This window comes from Grus americana, chromosome 1 (assembly GCF_028858705.1).
Source record: "Grus americana isolate bGruAme1 chromosome 1, bGruAme1.mat, whole genome shotgun sequence".
Lineage (NCBI taxonomy): Eukaryota > Metazoa > Chordata > Aves > Gruiformes > Gruidae > Grus > Grus americana.
Genome location: NC_072852.1, coordinates 855,058 through 876,340, shown reverse-complemented (window position 1 = coordinate 876,340; position 21,283 = coordinate 855,058). Strand labels below are relative to the sequence as shown.

General features: G+C 46.4%; 1 protein-coding gene across 1 annotated transcript in view; it reads left to right on the top strand.

Moving 5' to 3' along the window:
- Nucleotides 1–20,080, top strand: part of PPP6R2 (protein phosphatase 6 regulatory subunit 2) — a 110,717-nt gene extending 90,637 nt beyond the window's left edge. Inside the window, exons 21-24 of the mRNA XM_054818939.1 lie at nucleotides 114–202; nucleotides 1,357–1,564; nucleotides 11,861–12,016; nucleotides 13,651–20,080. Coding sequence (XP_054674914.1) covers nucleotides 114–202; nucleotides 1,357–1,564; nucleotides 11,861–12,016; nucleotides 13,651–13,702 — 505 coding nt within the window. The 3' untranslated portion in view covers nucleotides 13,703–20,080. The remainder of the gene's footprint in view (nucleotides 1–113; nucleotides 203–1,356; nucleotides 1,565–11,860; nucleotides 12,017–13,650) is intronic.
- Nucleotides 20,081–21,283: the final 1,203 nt, after the last annotated feature.

Below are 21,283 nucleotides of genomic sequence, written 5' to 3'. Positions count from 1 at the left end.
TGAGTAAGTTTTTTAGAAGTTACAAGCCCTAATGATTTCTTCTCTCGGGGATATTTGGAAGCACAACCAAGATATTTGTACTTCATTCTCAAGACTTTCCCCCTCTACTTTAGCTCAGAGTCAGGTCCACGGTGCAGTTCTCCCGTCGACACCGAGAGCAACGATTCAGACGGAAACCTGAAGCAAAGTCAAGACAAGAACTGTAAGTGAGACTGTTATAAGACAAACCCGATGTATTATTTAAGCTGTTTGAAATTCTGCAGAGTGTCTACTAGGGAGAACTTCCCTCCAGTGTCATCTGCCTTACCTACGTGAAGGCTCTCTTTCGTACAGAGATCAACCTATTAAAATAGTAACTCAGAAATCCTGAATGCTTGTTGGGATAATACTATTCAGCAAGAAAAGGACGGAGTTTAAGTTACTAAGAGTTGATGTCGCAGAGACAATTCATTTATAAACTGTTCAAAATTCCTGTTCTAACCGAATGCTTGATTATAAAATTACTTGCCAAAAATGAAAAGGATCGGGTAAGCAATACTGTTGGTACTTGTGCCAAGCCAGTTGGTTAGCTTCAGGCTGATTTCTTTCCCTCCTCCTTTCTGAACAAGGGAAAATAACATTTAACAAAGGGCTTTTATGGAACTAAATGAAACTTTTGTCTGTAGTGACCACTGAACGGTGGATAATACTGGAAGGGGTAGCACGGTACCTTTCTCTGCCATGTGTGTTTTCTCGTACACTCTCCCAGCGGATTTGGAGCCTCAGTTCAGTCGAGCTCAGAGTGGCTGAGGTGGCCACTTTACGCACGCACGTTGGTTAGGTCTACCCAGGTGGTGATCTTCAGGCAGGCACGGTGCGTTACATCGAGTTGTGTGAGCAGGTGCCAGCTTTGGGAAGAAAAACACTTTCTGAGACTGCAGCGCTGCTTTGCCACTTTTGAGAGAGGTTTTCCTTGCCTGTAGAAGGGAAACCAGTGAACACTTCAGAAAGTATAGCTGCCTAAATTATGCCACAGCCAGTTCCCAGAGCTAGGTCACAGTCAGCAGCGACCCCCGGGGCTGCCTTAATCCTCCGTTCAGTTACCACCTTCAACAGGCGAATAGTCTCCTCTGCTCTCTGTATTAAACACAGGCGTGAGGTGGCAGGCGGAGAGCAACGGTTTGTGGGGTTATGGTTTTTTTCCTTACTTGCAAAAATAATATTGCACGCTATATGATCTGCACAGAATATCATATTAAAATTTGCAATAGTTGTAATCACTCCATTTCACACCACCCTGCTTACTCGGGGTCATATCTGGAGAGTTATTCCTGTGGTTTTGTTCATTTTGTGATGTGAATTACTTACTTTTCTTAGTCAGCGCTGCCTCTCCCTGTGTTTGGAACGTCTGTGTCACGAGGAAAGCGCCGCTGGTGGCCTCAGACAGCAGCTCCTCTGGAGGCTCCGACAGCGACGAGGAGGAGGACAAAGCTGATATCGTCACAGAAACCATCAGCACGGGCTCAGGCCAGGAAACCATCAAGCTGACCATGGATGCTAAAAACGAGAAGGCTGTTTTCACCAGGTGCGAAAGGAATCTCCTGGGCTGGGGTCCTGCTCTGCCCTGGGTTTGATCTGTGTGTGGATGGGCTTAAGGTGTTACTTCCCCTTCCAAATGTTCGGTGGGAGGATGTCTTACAGCTTTCTTGTCACAGGGGTTTGTTTTAAAAAAATATTTATAACGGGTTTATTTTAAGAGTCGTTTGTGGCTCATTTTAGCCTCTGAGCCGCGTCACGGAAGCATCGCCCGTCTGGCTGGCTGGCTGCACCAGAGATCTGGGGCCAGGCTCAGGGCAGAGATGCCAGGGCAGATCGCACAGAAGAGTCGTGCAAAACCTCACACGATGGCAAGTGCAAGGTCTGACATCGAATCAGCGTACAGCCCCACAGGGGGAAGATTTGAATGTCTCAAGCTATCATTTCCCCCTCATTTTCAAAGGAGTACATTATAGACAATAAATTATGAAAAAACCGCAAGATGCCAGAAGAAGACACGGCAGATCCTGAGATCTGTTAGCTCTTGGGCAGCAGTTTGGTTGGAATTGCATGTGCTCGAACCTGGCCTGCTCTTATCATTTGAGAGGGAAACTTGCTTTTCAAAACAGTAAGCATCTAGTTCACTTCAGTGCATCCAGAAATATTACCCAGTTGAAGATATTTGAGTTTTTTCCCTCGTGTTCCTTACAAGTATGTAGGGTATAATTTAACTAGTCAGAGTCCCTGTATTTTATGCATCTGACTCAGGAACAGGTATTTACTTTTTATAATGTTGTGGTTATGTGACTTTTCTGGGTAGTCCACGTGAGCTGCTTGGCATGTGTACGCGTGCCAGCAAATAGCTACCAGGAGTTAAAAAGCAGTGCCTCAGAAAACAAGTGGGATTATAGAACTAGGTAAAATTCCAGGACGTTTGGTCAGCCAACTCTGAATTGAGGTTTTAATAACGTGACTGGTTTTTATTTTTGATGTCCACCTCAAATGGCCTTCACTCTTCATACTTGAAATGAGTGAGATGCCTGAGATTGCTTGCAGCGCGTGCATCTGAAGAGCTGTTCTGCTACCTAGAGTTAGTTTGTACGCGTAGGGATGGCATGGCCAAGCAGGCTGGCTTCACGAGGACTGGCAGAATAAAAGAACGCTGCCTGCCGTGCTGAAAGCAGCATCTCCTGTTCCGGTCTTCAGAGGACTTGAATTACAGCTAATTAAATCCATTGGCATGTGTATCTAAACCAAACTGTGCTCCAGATGTTTTTCCTCTCGGAATGCATGGTGTTTGTGAGTAGAGTAGCAGGACGCATGTGGCTGCCTGGATTCACAGTAGCAGTGTGAATCGTGTTTGGCATGTTCTTATGTCTTCCACTTCTTTCCTAGCAGGTAGGGAGAGGTTTTTTCTGATTTGGCTGGTTAAATGATGTGGGCTATGCTGCTGTTTCAGGCGGTGTAATTTTGAATGTGTTTTTCCCTCTGAATAAGTGTGTATATCTCAAGCACTTACGGACAAGGCTTCCAGAACCTGCTTGGTTTTACTTGACTGCAGTTCTACAAAACTAATTCCATTTTGGCACAGAAAGTAAATACTTGAATAACCACAGTCTCCACTTTAAAGGTGTTTGTAGCTTTCAACAACTATAACTGTAGCCAAAAAATCAAAATAGAAGCTGTGGGAAGACAGAAGCCTGTTACATAGATGGTGATGGCAGCTGCTCCAGATCTGTTTAGTCTCCAGGTTTCTCCCGGTGCATGAATTGCTGTATTGACCAGTGATGATAATGGAAACCTCCTGGTATCCTCAGCTCTCAAACCTTCTGTTGGAAGAGACGCAATTAAACTCAAACGGCCATTTCTTACTATGTCCCCTTAGTGATTCCAAGGAAATGAACTGTACTAAAAGTTTAAGAGTTTTTTAGATGGAATATGTGGTTCTTGATGACTTTCTCCAAGCACTTCCCCAGAAGTGCTAAGCTTTCACCAAACCACATTCCTGTTTCTGTAGGAACAGGTCTCCCCTCTCCTTTTTCCCTCTCCCTGCGATCCTGGGAGATGGCTAATGCTCCTTGGAGCTACACGAGGACTCTGTAGATCCTACTGTCGCTAGGGTGAAGAAAGCTCCAGAAGTTACAGTGCGTGCCTCTAATACCCTCTGCGATCATCTTCCCAACTGCTGGTGCTTCTCTTCCTGCCCGTGCTGCCCAAAATGTAAACCCTGGAAAGTCAACGGTTTGTCCTTGCATGGCTTAGTAGAATGTCCCTCATGGGAGCTCTGCTTAAACCGCACCTAAGAATATTGGCCACCTTAAACATCATACAAAAGAAGGTGTTTCAGATGTATTTAGCTAACTCCTCTACTTTAAATGTATTTAGCTACCATCTTCCCCATATCTGATTCTGTATGGTAGTTTCTTGGGAAAAAAATAAGTAGGAATGCAGAAGTTCTCTGACTAAAGAGCTTCCAGTATTGCCAAATCTTGCTCTTTGGTAACTTCAGAATATGCGTGTTAGGCTTGAGAAGGATGCTTTTTACGGTGTATTGAATCTTCTGCTTTTTTGTATATTGATCTGAATTTTATGTGGAAAATGCTGTGTTCGGTGACTGTACTCTGAAATAGCTTTTAAAATGTTCCTGCATGTCCTCCTGGCAGGAACACTGCTTGAGGATATGGTTGCAAAGTTAATGATTTGTCTCTTTTTTCAGCAAACTTTACTGTTTTCTTTTTCTTCCTTTCTTTGCTTTCTTTCTATTTCTGCCTCTTGCTGCCTTTCTCTCTTGCTGTGGGTATTGCTCAGAGTATTTAGACCTGCAGTCAGAGGGTATGTATGACCGTGACCTTCGCAGGGTTCCAAACATCCACCTGACAAGTAGTTTCTCCCTTTAGTTACTTCACACTGGGCTGGAAAAAGAGCTGTTGGACCGTTGGACTGGGAAAGCTCATCTTTTCACAATCAGTTAAAACAAATCCTAGATGTTATATTTCGAAAACTTGAATTTGAGGTTGCGTATAGTCCTCTGTGAAAGTATGCGCACAGTCAGCGTAGCCATTGGCGAACCATTAAAAAGCAAATACGGTGTTTAGGTGTTTCATGCATCCTGTCCTTGAGCTTCTGCCATCCCACCTGTTTGTGAGCTCTTTCTGCAAATAGGATTTTTTTAATTATTATTTTAAAAGGAAAGTCTGTGCTCTGGTCAAGACGACTGTAGGAAAGCCTCGCTGGCTGCGTTTGCTAGCGCACACGCTCCTGGGGCTGCTGCCCACGCAGGTGGGGTGGTGGTCAAGTCTCTGGAGCCTTTCTTGCAACAGCGCTAACAAATAGCTTATTGTATGCTGTAATACGCCATCAAATAATGGTTGCTGTGCTTTCCAAAGGCTATTTTTTTTTTACTAAATACTTCCCCCCCCCCAATGTTTTCTTTCTGGTTTAAATTGTGAGTTTTTACTAATTATTTTCTAGAATTCATCCATTTAAATGAATTTTCCCAGTTGCTGTGTAAGCTAGCAAAGTTTTGCTGTAATTTCTGGATGAGATCAGTGACAAAAAGAGAAGTAAGCATGTCTCATAACTGTTTCATTGGAATAGGAGTATGTTACAGCAAACGTGGAAACTTTCATATCTAGAACCCAATGAACAGCAACCCGTCCTGACTTCCCGAGCAGGAGGTTCAGGGGATGTAGCTCAGCGTGAGCCTGCAGTCTCCAGAGACTAAAGGCTTTCGGAATTGTAAGCCGTAGCTGTAATTACAACATGCACTTGCTCAACTTACCATTTTAATAATTAACAATGCCATTTTAACAAACTTTTGGAAGTTTTCTGCCTCTTTCATAAGTAGGCGAGTACGTATTGCATTTATCTCGCCGTACGTGCTATCAGGCTGTACTTTTTGCCAGAAAAATGTCATAATAGTCAAGCTGTTAATGAATGATCGGTGAGGCATGGCCCGTGCCAGTATTTGACCGGTCGAGCGTTCTGGAAGCTGTTCAGAGCAAGCGCAAGCTGTGGAGGCCTCGGAGATCTCTGCAAGGCTTTGCCGAAGCTGGAGAAGCGATCGGTTAAGTCGGCAGATGAGATGCGAGGGCTCTGCAGCAGCATTAGCCCGGGCAGCTCCGCGCTGCTCGCATTTCTCGATCTGTGCGTAGCAGAACAAACAGTCATGAGACTTGCGTTTAATGGGGAAAGCAGAATAATGGATGCAAAAGTATATGCAATGGAAGCAGTACTTTTTGTGGGAAATGGCTCGCATTTCCGTGTCTGCGCGCTTAATTTTTAGTTGTATGCTATTAACCCGAGCTTTTGCATTTCTTCTTTATGATTTCAAAAGCTAGCTGAAGTATTTCGCTGAAGTATTTCGCTGCTGAACTGTTCAAACAGGGTTTCTAAGCGGCTTCTTAAAAGATGAGCTCCACTTAAAAATAATAATTAAAAAATCCAGCTTTTGCTGTGTGTGGTGAGAGTGGGCTTGGGATATTTGTAACTTTTCATTTCTCTTTCAGTTTATTAACTTTACCTGAAATGCTTTTTTCCCCTTTAATCTTTTCCTTTCTTTTCTTTCTTTTTTTTTTGAATGGTTGAATACGTTTACTGTCCCCTTCTCCCTGGTGCCTCCTCACCCGACTAGCTTGGATAAGCAGCTGAAAAAGAAAGGTTAGAGGGGAGGCTGGAATCCACCTGAAAATAGCGTTTGCTGCCTGTTAAAAACAAATACAGTTCTTCTGGGTCTGTATGATGCCAGCTCGCATTTGGGACGTTCTTCAGCTTTGGAGGCAGACGCTGTAGGCGCTGCAGCAGCAGTTCCCTTAGAACTGAGGTGAAAATGAGACAACAATTTCTGCATTTTGCAGAAGTTTCTGCAATTTCTGCCGTACAGTTTCTATAACATCACTGTAAAAGTCTTCTCCCTCTGCGGGGGTCCAGGCGCTTGGCTGTTACTGAGCAAGCAGCTTTGGTGCAGCGCCTGCTTACACGCGGTAGAGAAAATAATCCTCCAGTTTCCCAAGCTGAGTGGAGTGACGTTGTCACAGTGGATGTTTTGAGCTCTCCCGTTTTGGGATACGTTTTTCTTTTCTGTGCCTGCCGACTGTTCATCCTGCATGACGTTCGGATTCGCCGTTGCACGTGACGAGCATGAAACATCAGCATGAGACGTGGTTGTCTTGCTTGGATCTCCTTTTGCTGCCTAACTGCAAGGAGTCGCTGGAATGCTTTGACCAGATGATTAGGGGAGCCGAGCATGCTGTGGGAATTGGGGCATGGAGCATGACGCCACCAGTTTTGTAAAATTTGGCTGCGTATCGGTGTACATTTATGCAGAAAGAAACATAAAGTGACTAATCTGAGGTCCCATTTCACCAGAAAACTTTTCCAATTGAAGGTGAACACTTAGCGCAATAATTGCCGTAGATGGGATTGTCTAAGCTGACCGAAGCGTTGGCCTTTTAACGGAAGATTGCATGTGAATTTGGAAGCCAGACCTCCCATGTTGTGTGACTTTGTCTAATTAACAGCCGACAAACGATTCTGCAGTGTTTTGAGAAGCGTGAGCGTAGCATGGCTGCCCTTGCATCTCTTACTTCCCGTCTTGTGCTTGGTTGTTGCAGAGCCTGGTTTTTAAGGACTTGCTTGTGAGCTCAGCATGAGACTTGTATTTAGGTACGCTTTTTATATGTGTCTTGTTTCTCTGTTTATTGTACCACTGTTTTTCCCAGTATGTCTTCATGTTTTTTGTTGTCTATGATACTAATTGTTTACCAAAGAGACTAGAGGATATCTAAAGTGTATCCCAGGAGCCACAGTAGTGAGCTTCAGAGGTGGGTAGAATTGAACTCTAAGGCTGTTTCGTTCAGTATCAGATCCTTCTTTCCTGAAATACATAAAGCTCTTGGACCGCCTGAACTCTTTACAGACCCTTTGGCAGTGAGATGCAGCTCAGTATTGCACGTAGCGTCGCGAAGAGCTGCGTTAGGTGTTGTAACATGTGGATTTCCATCTGGCACTACAATTCGGGTCAGCTTGGCTTATTTGATCCACCAGCAAAGCTGTTGTAGCTTAATTTGTCATGCTAGGTCCGAGAGGCTCTCAATAAACAGACCGGTGGAAAGTCAGGGTGGGAGTGTGATGTATTTTGCAGTAGTGTTGTCAAAACGGGCGTTATAAAGATGTTCGCATAATGAAACTGGGCAAGAGAGGTGTTCCAAAAAATCACGATGCTGAAGTATTTTCTCTGTGAAGGTGGTGGAAATCTACAGGAAGAACGGAATTCTTATCAAAAGTGAAGTGAACTCCTGACATCATCTTCTCTATAAATAAAACAGCATGCAACTATTTTAACAGGGTATCAGTTTTGATATGGAATTATGACAATTTCAGTAATTATGAAGTGTGAACTTTGTTGAATCCTGTTTTTCTCAGAAGAAATTGCACTTTGAGGAGAACAGTTGTATTGTTAGCTTGGGGAAGCTTTGTGTTTGCAGGATTTGGGCATTACAGCAAAAAAGAATGAACAACCGTTTTGTAGCACCCAAGGTCTGGAATGAGGATATACAGTATTTCTCATTTACATCTATTTATTACATGTAGTAAAAGCTGAGAACGTCACGCTATCTTTATGACAGATTTTTCGAAGAAGTTGCCGTAGTTGAAACTCGTTAGTTGAGAGCGCTGCAAGTTCTCAGCAGCGTGTGAAAAGCACATCTCCGCAGAGCGGTCACGGGAGGGCAGGGTGAGCAGCTCCCGCTCCCCGCGCGGCTCATCCCTGTCGGGCTTCGCCGAAGGTGAACCCTTCCCCAGAGGCAGCTAGAAGCCCAAGTTCACTTTCTCAAGTCCCTCGCCCAAAGCGATGTGTGTGCACTGGGAGAGGTCACTGGGCGCCTTCTTGAAACCAGATGTCCTACTGTCACGGCTTTCCGTGCCTGCCCGCTCTTCTGACCGTTGGTGTAAACAGAAAGCCTGTTCCTGTCTCCCAGTGGTGAGGCAGTGTGCGTGTACGTGTGCGCGCGTGTATTTTGCACAGACACTAGCGACTTTGACTCCAGAAGCGTTTTGGTAGCCTTCCCTGGGCAATACATGTACACATCAGTTAACAGAAAATCACAGCTTCTGAAGAAGCAGTATTCTGAATACTTCTTAGCTTAAAATTATTGTTGTAATTTATCACATAATTATTCTAAGTGAAATCCGAGTGCTTGGCAGTATGCATCACCCAGAGGAGATGTGATGGTACCTGCCTCAAGGAACTCGCTGTCTTAAAAGACAAACCATAGATGATGTTTAAGGTATGAAATACATCGGGAAGAGTAAATGAGAAGGACTTGTTTCCGGTTCACTCTCTGTACAGTCCCCTGCCGTGCCTCAAAGCAGTCTGTGAAACGTGTCCAGGGAGGGTATTCCTCAGCTCGCCACACTCAAGCAGCAACGGCCAACGCTCACCAACTTCCACGTGCTCTGGCGGGAGGTGTTCCTTGCCAGTGTCTGTAGTAGCACACCGGTATCTTCCCCTCCCGGAGATTCCCAGCTGATAATTGCCTGCTTTCTTCACCGGGCTAGATGCCAGGCAGTAATAGTCCACTGCTGCCACAGTGGTTCTTCTGTCTCTAGACCCCAAGATGATCTTAAAGTTCTCCTGCAGAAGCCCTGTTGCATAAAGGTCAAGTAGAGACTGTCCTGTTGAGGATGCTTTGAGCTCAGCTGTGTCCGCCTGCAGTGAAGCAAACTGGATCGGCTCTGCTAAGCCCAATATTCGCCAGGCACCCAGGTGATGACTGGACCGTCCCAAAGCAGTGGTTAGGAGGAGACGTCTCCAACTTATTTTACGCAAACTCTGCTCTAACCTTCTAGAGGGCCTAATAACACAGGTCATATCTTCCAGACTTATTTTCTGATGAGCCTGAAGAGTTTGGACATTCAGCTTGTGCACTGGGGCGGTTAGGTCTCTCAGAAAGCATCGCAGTGCTTGGAGAAAGAGAGGAGTCTCTGTTACAAGTGACCTCCAGAGTAATATTTACAAACTTGGTGGTTGAGTTGCAGAATTTGGCTACGATGTTGAACTTGGTGAACATAAAGGAAAATTGTCCTGACTGTTGTGTTGGAAGGCGCGGTGGGCATGGCTGTAGGTGGCATTCACAAGTTGTGCCGAGTGCTTGTCCACTGTCAACAAAGACACTGTTCTGGACAGACTGGAAAATTTATACAAGTGGCTTTGAATTAGAGCTTAAAAACTCCTAATTCTTTCTGGAGTGGGAAGTATGAGAGATCTGTTTGCAGACCTTAGCTAAGAAGGGTTTAGAGTCTAGAGTAGATACAGACGTTGCTGCTGCTAACACTTTTTCCTTAGCCTGCCGTGACCAGCCTCGTGAGAGAAGGGTTATGTTCTTTGGAGGTAACGTGCTCTCTGTCCCTGCCCGCAGCCTGGTCAGGTGCGGAGCACGGACCCGGGCTGGTGGGGACCGTTCGATCCATGGCACTGGCAGCAGGATTGGGCCAGCCTGGCATTTCGGGGACACACCTTGCTGCTAAAACCAGAGGAATGCTGGTGCAAAATATTGACTGGTGCTAGAGTTTATTCTAGGCTGGCATGAGATATTGTTATTGACCCTCCCGCCTGGGTCAGAGCATTCTCTGTTCCACACAGACTCCTTGTTCTGGTTGACCCCATCGGTTTGGCCTGTGAGTGTCCTTCTGCAGAGGTTCGCGTGTCCGGCTTTGGTTTTCCGTGAGCCTCTTGAAGAGAGATAAATTTCCATGCCCCCTCAGCGGTCAGGTAACCTCAGGACTTCATAACATCGGAATCCTTGTGTCATGGAAATTTTAGTGATTGAATGTAAGAAGTTTATCTTTGGGCGATTTCAATCTCATGAGCTCCAGTTTCTTGTGTGGGAAGTCATTTTCTAATGACATTTCTGGCAACTCCGTTCATTTCTCTGCTGTCTCATCCATCCCCTGCAGTTTCTCTAAAGTATATTTTTGTACTTGCAGCTTTTCTTTTTAAGAGCATGTTAGCCCTTTAGGAAGATAAATGTTTTGATCTCATTATTCCTCATTTTTTATGTGATTTTTTTTCAAGAACACACAGAAAAGTAGCTACAGAAATAGAACCTTGATCTGAAAATCTCTGTCACATGTCTTAATTACCAGACTGTGATTATACAAATGCATTATAAACTCCCTCGGCAGCAGCTGACAGGATTCCAGCTCAGTCATCTGCTGAGCTTTCCTTCCATTTTTGTAGCCGTGCTCTCTGAAAGCAGAAGAAGAAATCATTCTTGAAACTGGGACCGGGTTAAAATTCAGAGGAATATCGTTCACATGCAAGCTTCTCCTCTGCCTTAGAAGGCAAAAAATGAAGATGTTCACAGAAATCGCTTCTCCGGTTAGAAGTATGGCTCTTTTTAATACCAATGTAGACGATTTGGAGGTTTCGTGCTAGCAGGGGTTTCCTTTTTCAGGATTTGAGCTTCTGTTTTGTTGTAGGGAGACATCATTGGAAGTGTTACCCCTCGGGCGTGGGAATCTGTCATCTGATGTGTTACTGAAAGCAAGTTAATTTAACTGCGTTTGGCTTCTGAAGATGCCACTCATGAACATCCTGTCAACTTTTTTTTCCTCCTTAGGATTTTAGGTTCTGTACTTCAGTTTAAGTCTTTTCTAGGTGCACACAGAAGTATCAGGTGCCACGCAGGAAAGATCTGTAGAGTAGAGCAGCGTAGGTGCCTGGCTGAGATCAGAATTGTGCTTTGCCAAAACCAGGAGTTTAAGGAGCTTGGAAATCTGCTGGGCGGTGTTGGGTGACGGAGGGCGATTCCAGGAAAGGTGAGCTCATCTAGGCCCCCTTTCCCAGGAAGGGCTGGACCAGAGATCTTCTGAGGCCGGTCTGTGGTCTCCCCCCACCACCCGACTTGACTTTCTGGACCCTCTAAACTTGCAAAGTCTTGGCCGAATGCACGTCACGCTTGCATCCTTCTGCTGTTTGTTTCCTGTGCTTGTCCGTGGGAGCGCGCCCCAGCAGAGGTGGTTGCAGAGGGCGGTAACGCGTCTCGTTTGCAGGCAGTGAGGATACGTGGGGAGCTCTTAGGCCGGATTTTGCTGCAGGAAACGGGAATGCCTTTCTTGAGGAGCTATCATTCTTGTGCCTGTTTGGTGTCTTGTTGATTTTTAGGAAACATAGCCTCCAGGACACATACACTGCTTTTTAATTCCAGTTTATTTTCAGTTCTTATTTCTTTATGGGGATTTCTGTGGCCTCTGCTAGGAGAGGAGGAGGAATATTTTTTCCTCTGTTGGAATTTAATCTCCGTTAATTGACATTTTAACGTGAACTTGAATTCTCCCCACACAGCGATGCAGACTGCATGGTTATTGATAAGCTGGCCATCACTGACATCGGAACGACAAAACCATCCAAACCCCTGAACAACGTGGCCCAGCACGCAGAGGAGCACCAGAACACCGCCACGGTTGTCACAGCAGTCACGGAAACGGCCACAAAAGACAGGTGAGATGATCAAAACTCTCCTTTCCCAGCCTGCAACAGAGAATCAGTTTTTACTGTGTCACTGACTGCGGTTATTCTACCATTAGTGTATGGTCAGAGCTACACGAGTAGTACATCTGGAGTGTCTTGGAGAGCATTATACTGCGGGTAGCGTAGAACTATTCCTGCAATACATTGCACGTATCTTCCAGTTTCCCAGAAGTGCTGTCAAATAATCTGTTTTATTAAAATAACGGACTTCTCGTTTCTTACTTGTGCATAACAAGTACTCAGCATGAGTTTGTATGTTCAGGTGAACATACGGACATTTACTACTAAAATATTATGAGAAAATGTGGGAATATGTTTTGATAACTGAAACTGGAAATAATCTCGAGGAGAAATGATATTAATATATTTTTTGTGAATGTGATAGTTCTTTTTAAATACGGAAACCGATCCTTCCACGTATCCAGTGCTATCCCCAGTTCCCCAGCTTTGCTCTGGCTCCTGGTTTTGGCCGGAGATGCGTATCAGTACAAGGTGCTTCTGGTCTTCTGGAGCTAAGACAGCCTCTCCTGGGTGTCTCAATCCTTCTGGACCAAGCTTGTGGTTAGATTGAATCTCAGACGACGGGGCTTAGCTGAAGCCAGACTCCAGGCCACCCTACGGAAATTTCTTCTGTTAGGCACTTTTGGTGAGAGGAACCGTTCTCATCAGCGCTTGGAGCTTCTTGCAACCGATTTGCTCCACTCCGTTAAAACCTGTCCTGACATGGGCACTATTTCTGCTTCTCTCTGCCCTGTACGGCTGCTGCCAAGCGTTTGAGCCCACAATTTACCACCAGTCTCTCACAAATTCTAGCGTGGTGTAACTCGTGTTTGGGAGGAAGCCGAGTACCCCACTGGGTCGCTGTTCTCTCCACCGCACCGCCGGTACTGCCAGGGCCCTGCGCACCGGCGGCAGGGGATGCTGAGGGTGGCAGCAAGGCAGGGGACAGAACTCCTGCCAACAAGGTGCCCAGTCCCACCCGACCCCATCCAGCCATCGTCCTGGGACGAGGCGGGTCCCGGGATAAGCCGTGGAGTCAAGTCGGCAGGTCTGTGTCGGGAAGGCGCGAGGCTGGTCACGGCGTGCGTACGGCACAGCTCCGGCAAAGCCCTAAATCCAGCTCCCGGGCTGATGGGGGTTGCTGGGGGGCAGGGGAAGGCCCCAGACGAGGCCGGTCAGGTCAGAGCCTTCTGGTGGACTCGGGACCCTGACGGTCATGTTCCAAACTTCTGGTTCAACGCATTCATTAATGTTGTGTAATCGATGGTCAAAGCTGACTTCTCAGTTTCTATTTGGATTTCTAAATGTAGTATTTTGTAAAGGATTTAGAGGACGTTCTTGCTAGGAAGCTAATAGTCCCAGAATCCCAGACTGGTTTGGGTGGGAAGAGACCTCAAAGATCATCGAGTTCCCACCCCCCTGCCATGGGCAGGGACAGGGTTTATACGTTTATAATGTTTTAGCAGGCAGAAGAAACAAAAGTAGAGGAGGATTGGCTCAGATATTACCAAAGAGGAAGGTTTCCAACCAGGATGAAAGCTTTAGGAGCGAGTATGTTCCAGTAGTTCCGTTTCTGTAATACTACTCTTTGGGTTTCTCTTTAGGAAAGAAGAAGCCTTGCCCTGTGCTGAAGCCACATTAAATGGCCCTGCTTGATGAAACAGATGCAATGGGACGTGTGTGATCCAGGCCAGGCTGCTACCTGGTGATGCAATTTGTCAATTATTTTTTTTTTTTTTTCATTTTAATTTTATTTTTTAATAAATGCTGCATTGATGAGAGAGCTGGCATTCAGGACCAGACACGCAGTTTCAACACCAACAATCTGTTCTGAAAGACACTTGCATTGTCTAAATGTAGCATTGATCAGTTAGTCATCACAGGAATGATGGGGTTCTTCCCAAGCAAGCCTTCTGCCTAATTTTAGTTCCTTGTCCCCTTCCCTCTCTCCCTTGTTTTTGTTTTGTATTTGGGGTTCAGTCCTATTTTCTTAGTGTTATTGCACACAGTATTCAGCTTCTCTTCAGAAAGGTAGCAGGTCTAACGCTGGGACTTGGACAGTGCACAAGAGTCCCGCAGTCGTGTGACCAAAGTTCCTGATGGAGCTGTCTTTGGGCAGCATTTGCACCGCTTTTGTATAGCAATAAAGCCTTATCAGAAACATTTCATAGGAGGAAAAGATGCAAACACTTTAAATGGGATGAAGCAGGGAGGGATTTTATTTTACATTTTTGTGGGGTGGGAGGGAAGTCATTGACGTTGTCCCAAGCCAGAGGCCAAGCGGCTAACTTGCTGTAATGCTGAACTGTCTTGAGAAATGGGAAGTCTCTGCATTCCAGTGAATTGCTCAGTGCTCTCTCCTCTGGAGATGTGACAGTTTGCTGCGGGATCTCGGGTCGGTTAGCAATTGGTCTCTTCTGTCCGAGCCATCAAAACTCAACTTCCCGGATGTCATCCTCCGTTGGCTGGAGAGTATGCAAAGAAGGTAGCGTGTTGTTTGCCAGCTAAGAGGATAATGATCCACTGGACTGCTGCCGTGCAGGAGCGAGAGCAGATATGGCACAAACAGGTTATCAGGTGTTTGCTGGCTTTTTGGAGACTAATGTATTTTCAAATTATTATGGAAATCCTTTTCTGTTTGTTTTGTTCTGTTTTTAAAGTTTTTAATGGATGCAGGAACAGCAACACTTTTGCACTTTGTACCTAGTGACAACATTGGAGAGTGAAACGGCCCCAGCACAGGACTCCTCCTGTTACTCCCCGGGTAGTCGGTCACGGAGAAGTTTTGGGGGGATGGGGACTGGGGGGACACACGTACCCACTGCCTTGGGATAGAGAGTAAAACATAATGGAGAAATGGACTGCGCTTCAGACTGCCTGGGAGCAAGGTCGGTTGAAGGTGTGTGCTTGACTCTGGAACACAGGATCTTCTGCCTAGGCTGAAGGACCTACTCCTGTAAGGACCGTCCCAGTTTCAGACACTGGTCTGCACTCAGCGGTGCTGGCCTCTGCTTTGAGCTTGTTCCCAGACCGGACTTGTGCACATAGATCATACGGGTGTAGGTGTTGGGCCACTTGCAGAAGCAGGCTCGGGCTGGTAACAGCAGGTCGCCGCGGCCGGTGCTCCAGTGCTTGTTCTCTACCCCCGTAGTGTAGATACGGAGCTGGGCCTGCTTTTGTGTGTAAGCTGTATGCCGAAATCCACCTGTCAAATGTTAAACGCCGCTTCTTTTATTAGTCCGAGACCTAAGCTGGAAAATCATTCACTTTGGAATAAAAGCATGAAGCTTGACACGTAGGTAGCCAAATAGCTTATTTTCAGATATATTCTCACTTGTGCATAATGAGGGACTTTACCCTGTGAGTATGAAAAAGTACCTCACCCAGATCTGTTGTTATGAGCAAAGGCATCCTAGCCAGACTTCAGTCTTTTAAAAAATCCTTTATTTTTAACTGTGATATGTATGTAGTGCATATGAAATTTTCTTAACTGTATTGAGAGGTGGTGTGGGGGGGGGATGAGATGAACAAAACGTTTTCACTCTTCGAGTCAGTCTGTTCTGCTGGATCAGTATCCGACGGTGACGTACCCGCAGCACGGGGTTATCCTTGTGTGCCCAAAGATAAAACATATTTTCATTTTTGCTCTTAGGGAAAACTGAGGATTTGCTTTGCTGGAATACCAGATAGGGAGCTCGCAGGGCAGAAAGCGGGATGAGATTTCTGCGTGCATCTTGGAAGTTGTGTGCTAGGGTTGTGGGCCGCTTGTATGCTGCTGACATAGCTGTGGTTTCTCTCAGCTGCAATTACTCGGTAAGCAGGTGCTTTCGTGGCACAGTACTGTTGCTCTGGAAGTCTTCTCACTCGCTCCTTGTAATTTAACATAAATAATTTAAGGTTACATTGCGCTGGGAGGAAAAGTCTCTGCTTTGGTTACCCTGCTTGCTATTTGGAGATCAATCCCCCCCCTTAGCCAGGATTATCAGAAACAATTAGTGGGTTTGAGTTGCTAATTGGAAGCACATTAAAGTCTTAATTTTCAGAGGATTGGTGCTAGAGTTTTTCTGAAATTCAGGTTCTCTTTGGGCATTCTTTAAACACCCAAGAACGATACTATGAAGGCCAAAAAATCATTAATCTAATACAACATCAGCACAGCTTAGTCCAGCAGCTGGTTGAAGACCATGATTGGGCTTCAGTCCCATTAAATACCAGGCGATGGCAATAGTTCTCGTCCAGTCCGTTCACATTCACGGTTCTTGGCTGTGGTGCTCGCGGGTTCCACCATGCTACGATTATGACCAAGTCCATTCAGGATCAAGAGATGAAGGGGAAATGTCCATAGCAGGCAGGATTTGATCATCCTTCTGGCTTGACACGTTTTCAGCCACCCTTGAAACGGATAAATGATCTTTGCATCTTTGCGTTAGGTTCTGTCATAGACAGGGCTCACCTTACATCACCTCGAGCCGTGCTGGCCGATGTTGCAAGAATACCGATTAGCTGTACCCGCCTGATCTGTTTGTGACGCCTTGGTTTGGGGAGCAGTAACCTCCGCCTGGACAGCGGTACGGAACAGCCGGCAGCAACAGCATCCTAAACGTTTCAGAGCTGCACGCGAGGCCGCGCCTGTGCCTTTCGTTGCAGGTTCTGAACTTGTCATTCGTTAGCTTTTGGCTTTGAGTCTATACATTTAAATGAAAGCTTTAATAATCTATTTAAACATATCCAGTAAGCAGATCTAAAAACACAGTTTAGCTCCTGAGGGGCTCGTTATCTAAGTGTGTTAATTTGATTACTTGTGTCCAGCTACTTTTGCGATAAGATGTTTTACCGGTGGTTGGATTTGTAGAAATGCACAAGCTCTCTCGCTTTTGTGACAGTGAATGATTCCTCCACGTTTGGGTTTTAAGCTCCGAATTATGCCTCATTGTTCCTCATCCTTGTACGTTGGAGTTTGCAGATCAGAACAGATCCGGAATCAGGTGGTGGTTTCCTTGCCTGGCTCAGGTAAACCGTGCATAAATTTCTTTCCCGTTGTGAGGTTGAGCTTCCCGTCCCCCTGGAGTCACAGCGGATGTGCAGAGTTGGTCCCCGTCGCTGTCTCAGCTGTCTCCTCGCCGTCCCAAGGCTCTGTGACTGGTTTTGGGTGGCTGTAGGACACAGCGCGCAGGGACTCGGCCGAGCCCTTTCCGCAGGTCAGGCCGTGCCCCTGTCTGTGCCCCGTGCCGTGCTGTCCCCGCAGCCGTTGTTCACGGTGGCATTTGGGGGCTCTTACCTTCTCCCCCGGTAGCCGTGTGCTCTAGGGAGGGACTGTCGCCCCAGGGTGGGGCAGGACGTGTTGTCGACTCAAAATGCATTTACGTCACCCAGCTGTACCCCTTAAAAACCCCTCGGCTTGCTTTGATACCTGGTCAGAGAGCGGCGAAGACTAAACAGAAGTTATATTCAGCACTGTCCTTTCTCATTTATGTGCAGTATTTTGAGTCTGTCCATATCATTAGGGTATATATAATTTTAGGTTTGAATATGTATACTGATGAGTGTGTATATAGATATATATTTGCAATATGTATTATTCCATGTATATTTATACACACACAGTTGGATATTGTGAGGAACCTGGTGAAGCAGACACTCGGAGCACAATGAGCCTGAATTTTATATCTGCGTAGAGCGTAGAGCTCCCGTGATCAATAGCACCTCATCGACAAACATTCGTTGCACAAGACCAAAACCAGCAAGGCGTACCTTACTGCGGGGATGGTTCTGCTGGAACATTCTAGTTCAACCCTGCTACCCAGCTGGGCGTTGATGTGGGGGATTACAGGAGAGCGGTGGCTTGCGCGGTGATCCCAGTGGTGTTCCCGGGATCCCGGTGGTGGTCCTGGCGTCCCTGCTGCTGCAGAGCCGTGCCCACGTGCTTTCACACTGGGAGAGGAGGGGGCCTGTTCTGCACAATTAGCAATTAAAAAGCGATCAGCCGACACTAAATAATTCTTGAATCGTAGCACATTTGTCTCTGGCTGGTTGGGCTGTGGGAAAACACGCTGCTTTGGATGATCCGGCCGTTCGGGCATCCTGCCATCATCACATCAGATGACCGTTTCCAGGCGTCCAAACTCCTGTGCTCGGTACCTGGGTGTTAAGCTGCGGGGGGAGCAGAGCGGTAGGGCTTGTCATCAGAAAACCCTGTGCTGCAGAGAGATCGTTTGGAGCCACAGAGAGGTGATCCGATAGCAGATAAAAAAGTGGTTTGGGTTAATTATTTCTGTTGCTTGCTACAGGCTTTTAATGCTGGTGCAGGGATGACAGCACGGTGAGCAGGGTGGTTACGAATCCGCTTCAAACGGGGGGAGATCTGGAGGTGGGTCCGTGGGTCTGAAGTCCCTCGTGCCGTCCCAACGAGGTGGGGTCCTCTCTAAAATGGTATCCACCAACTTCAAATTAGAGTTTAGGTGCGACAGTCCTTTGAAGGAAAGCAGTCAAGGAACATGATTGTAGTTTGTTCAACAGTTTCACCAGTCTTCTAACAAAATTTCCCCCCCCACAAATATAATTTATTGCTGCTTCTCTTCAGTCATAACAGTTATGGCAGGCAAAATCCCAGTTATTCATCTGGATAATGCGTTCTCAGCAAAGCCCAATAGAAATTTCGTGAGTGTCCCAAGGCTTTGCCTCCCTTATTGCTTTTTAGAGTGCAGCAGTTGGCAAGCAGAATGGAAAACCAGTGGGTGCACAAATTTAAAAAAAAAACCCAAAACAACCCCAAAACCAATGACAAAACCCCACAGTGTTCCTCTCAGCATCTCTTTGAAAAGGCTCAGGCATCCCCGTTTGCCAGTGGGCAGGTTTGGGTATGGTGCAGTGTGCAAGGTGGCTGATAGTTAAGGGACGTTCCTAAAGAACATATCTAAAGGAAGAAAGTTAAAATGGCTTTATCGTTTCCTGCTGGCTTCCCAAAGTCATTTTTCCAAGAATTAGCCAGTCAGCGTAATTGAAATCCTTACTGATCAGTGGCATAACTCAGAGCAGATCTTGGTGCAAGGCACTAAAGGTTTACACCACGGCGTATGCTCCTTGGCGTTCCACTCTCAGCTTAATCCTTCCGGCCACGGAGCGCCGTGACTTCCCTCCTTCCCCCCGCCCGGTTAGAGCCGTGCCCGAGAAGGATGCAGCCTGGGGCTCCAGGTGCGGGTTACACCTCGCTCCGTGCGCTTCGCTGGCACTGCGCTGTCTTCACTAGCGTTGGCGTCAGTGTTTACTAGTAAAGCTTTTTTCCGACTTCCCCTTCGGTTGTGCTAAGCACCGTCCTCCTGCAGTGGTAATCCCAGTGAAGCTGGAACAGCCCCGTTTTCTTCCCTTGTTCGGTTTATCTGGTGGGGGAAACAGCTGCTGTATGGCAGAGTCCCCGAATCTCTGCAGCTCTTAAAGACCAGAGGGGTTTGCCGGTCGTGGTGGAAGAAGCGCAACAAATTCTTGGAAGTCCTCTGGTACTGACTGTGCAATCTGATGTCCCCTGGGACTTTGTGAGAGAGGAAAGTCCTGCATCCTGGCTGCCAGAGTAATTACACTCGATAAATAAAATCATTCGATATTTTTGCAATGTAATGCTTGACTTTTTTGATGCCATACAGCAGCTCATCCCGCAATTTCCAGTCATTGAAGTAATAGGTTTTCTTCTCCTCTTGCTCTTCCCAAAGCAGTGATCTCACCCTGAATCACGTTCAGAAATTATAAACAATTGATTTTGTTGTTACAAGAGGTTTTGCTGGCATTAGAAAAAGAGACAAAACGAAACCTGCTGTTTAGGATGGTATGCTCATTCTCTTTGTTGTGGTGGTGGTGGTGGTGGTGGTTTTTTACCTGGCATCTCTTCTCTCTGAAATCCTCTTTGGCCACGTACTCTTGTTCTGAAAACATCTGTACCTCCGGTTGCCAGCTCTCACGAGACCAGCGTAACACACTGCCGTGCTCTTTGGCCAGCACCAGCTTTAAAAGAAAACCTTTTCAGATGCTCTCCCTGAAGGAAAAGGTGCTCCCTTGTTCTGAGAAGATCCTGCAGCTTTCTGTTCCGATTGCGTGGGACGGGGGCTTTAAAAAAAAAAAAAAAAAAAAAAAAAAGGTTGATGCATAGGAAAGCTGAAGGAAAAATGAGCTGTACTTGGGCGTATCCGTCGGCATGGCACGGCATTGCTCGGGGGCTTATTATTAATTGCTTAAACCAGGACAGGTTGCATTCAGTGCTGTACGCAGGAGAGTCACAGCAGCCTCACCGCTGAACCGATGCTGCTGCACACTCGGAGCGGTTGTAGAAGAGCTGTCGCTTTGATTGCAGAGTACCGTTCACATTCCTGTCAGCTTCGGCTCCTCGACGCGTCTTGTGCCGCTGCCGCTTTCTTTTCTGGTCTTGTCCTAACTCGCGCGGTTTCCCTAGTCGGGGTGCGGAAGGATTTCTTTAAGCCTTGTTGCTCAAACCGCCAGGCGATGCAGGGCATGGTTGGGTGTAATATGGCTAACGCTAGGCTTGGAAGGATTTCATTTTATTTCCAAGAGCAACGTGGGCAGGGAAGAGCCGGAGGCTCTCTGACACCCGATTAAACTCAGACCTTGCCCTCGGAGGCTATCGAGTGTATTGACACTGAGTGTCCGTAAAAAATCTGGGGCTTAGGTATTCATCTGTAGCTGTTCTCTGTTTGATTCAATAGCTCACTAATCAGGTTGCAACAGGATTTTTTCCTTTGCAGAGGTTAAATTTGAGTTTGTGGCACTTTGCAACTGCGGTAGGTACGAACGGGGAGAGCTCTGTGGTTCGGAAGTGGGGGGTATCGCCTTTGTAAGGTGGGCTAAGACCGACTTCATGCAAGTTTTTCCCCTTTTGCTGATAAACGTGTCGTCCTGACAGGTTTTGGTTTGTGGATAGGTCATCCCCACGTTGGTAGTTTGTCCATCGAAGCAAGGACCGTTTTTTGAGTCCCAAATCTGAGAACAACCCAAACCCACGTGTAGCTCATTGAATCTTGGACAGAGGCTTTTAGTATTAAGTATCATGTCTTGGTGAGGTTGCACCGGTGCGTTCAGAGGCAGTGCCGTATCTCAGACGTGGGCGCTGTAAGCTCGTAAGCGCACGCTTTCCATTATTCCGAAATTTTAAAATAACTTGGGATAAAGTTTGAAGTACTAATTTTACCTTTGCATGACAACTTGCAAAAAAGGAATCCTTCTGGTCAGGGGAAC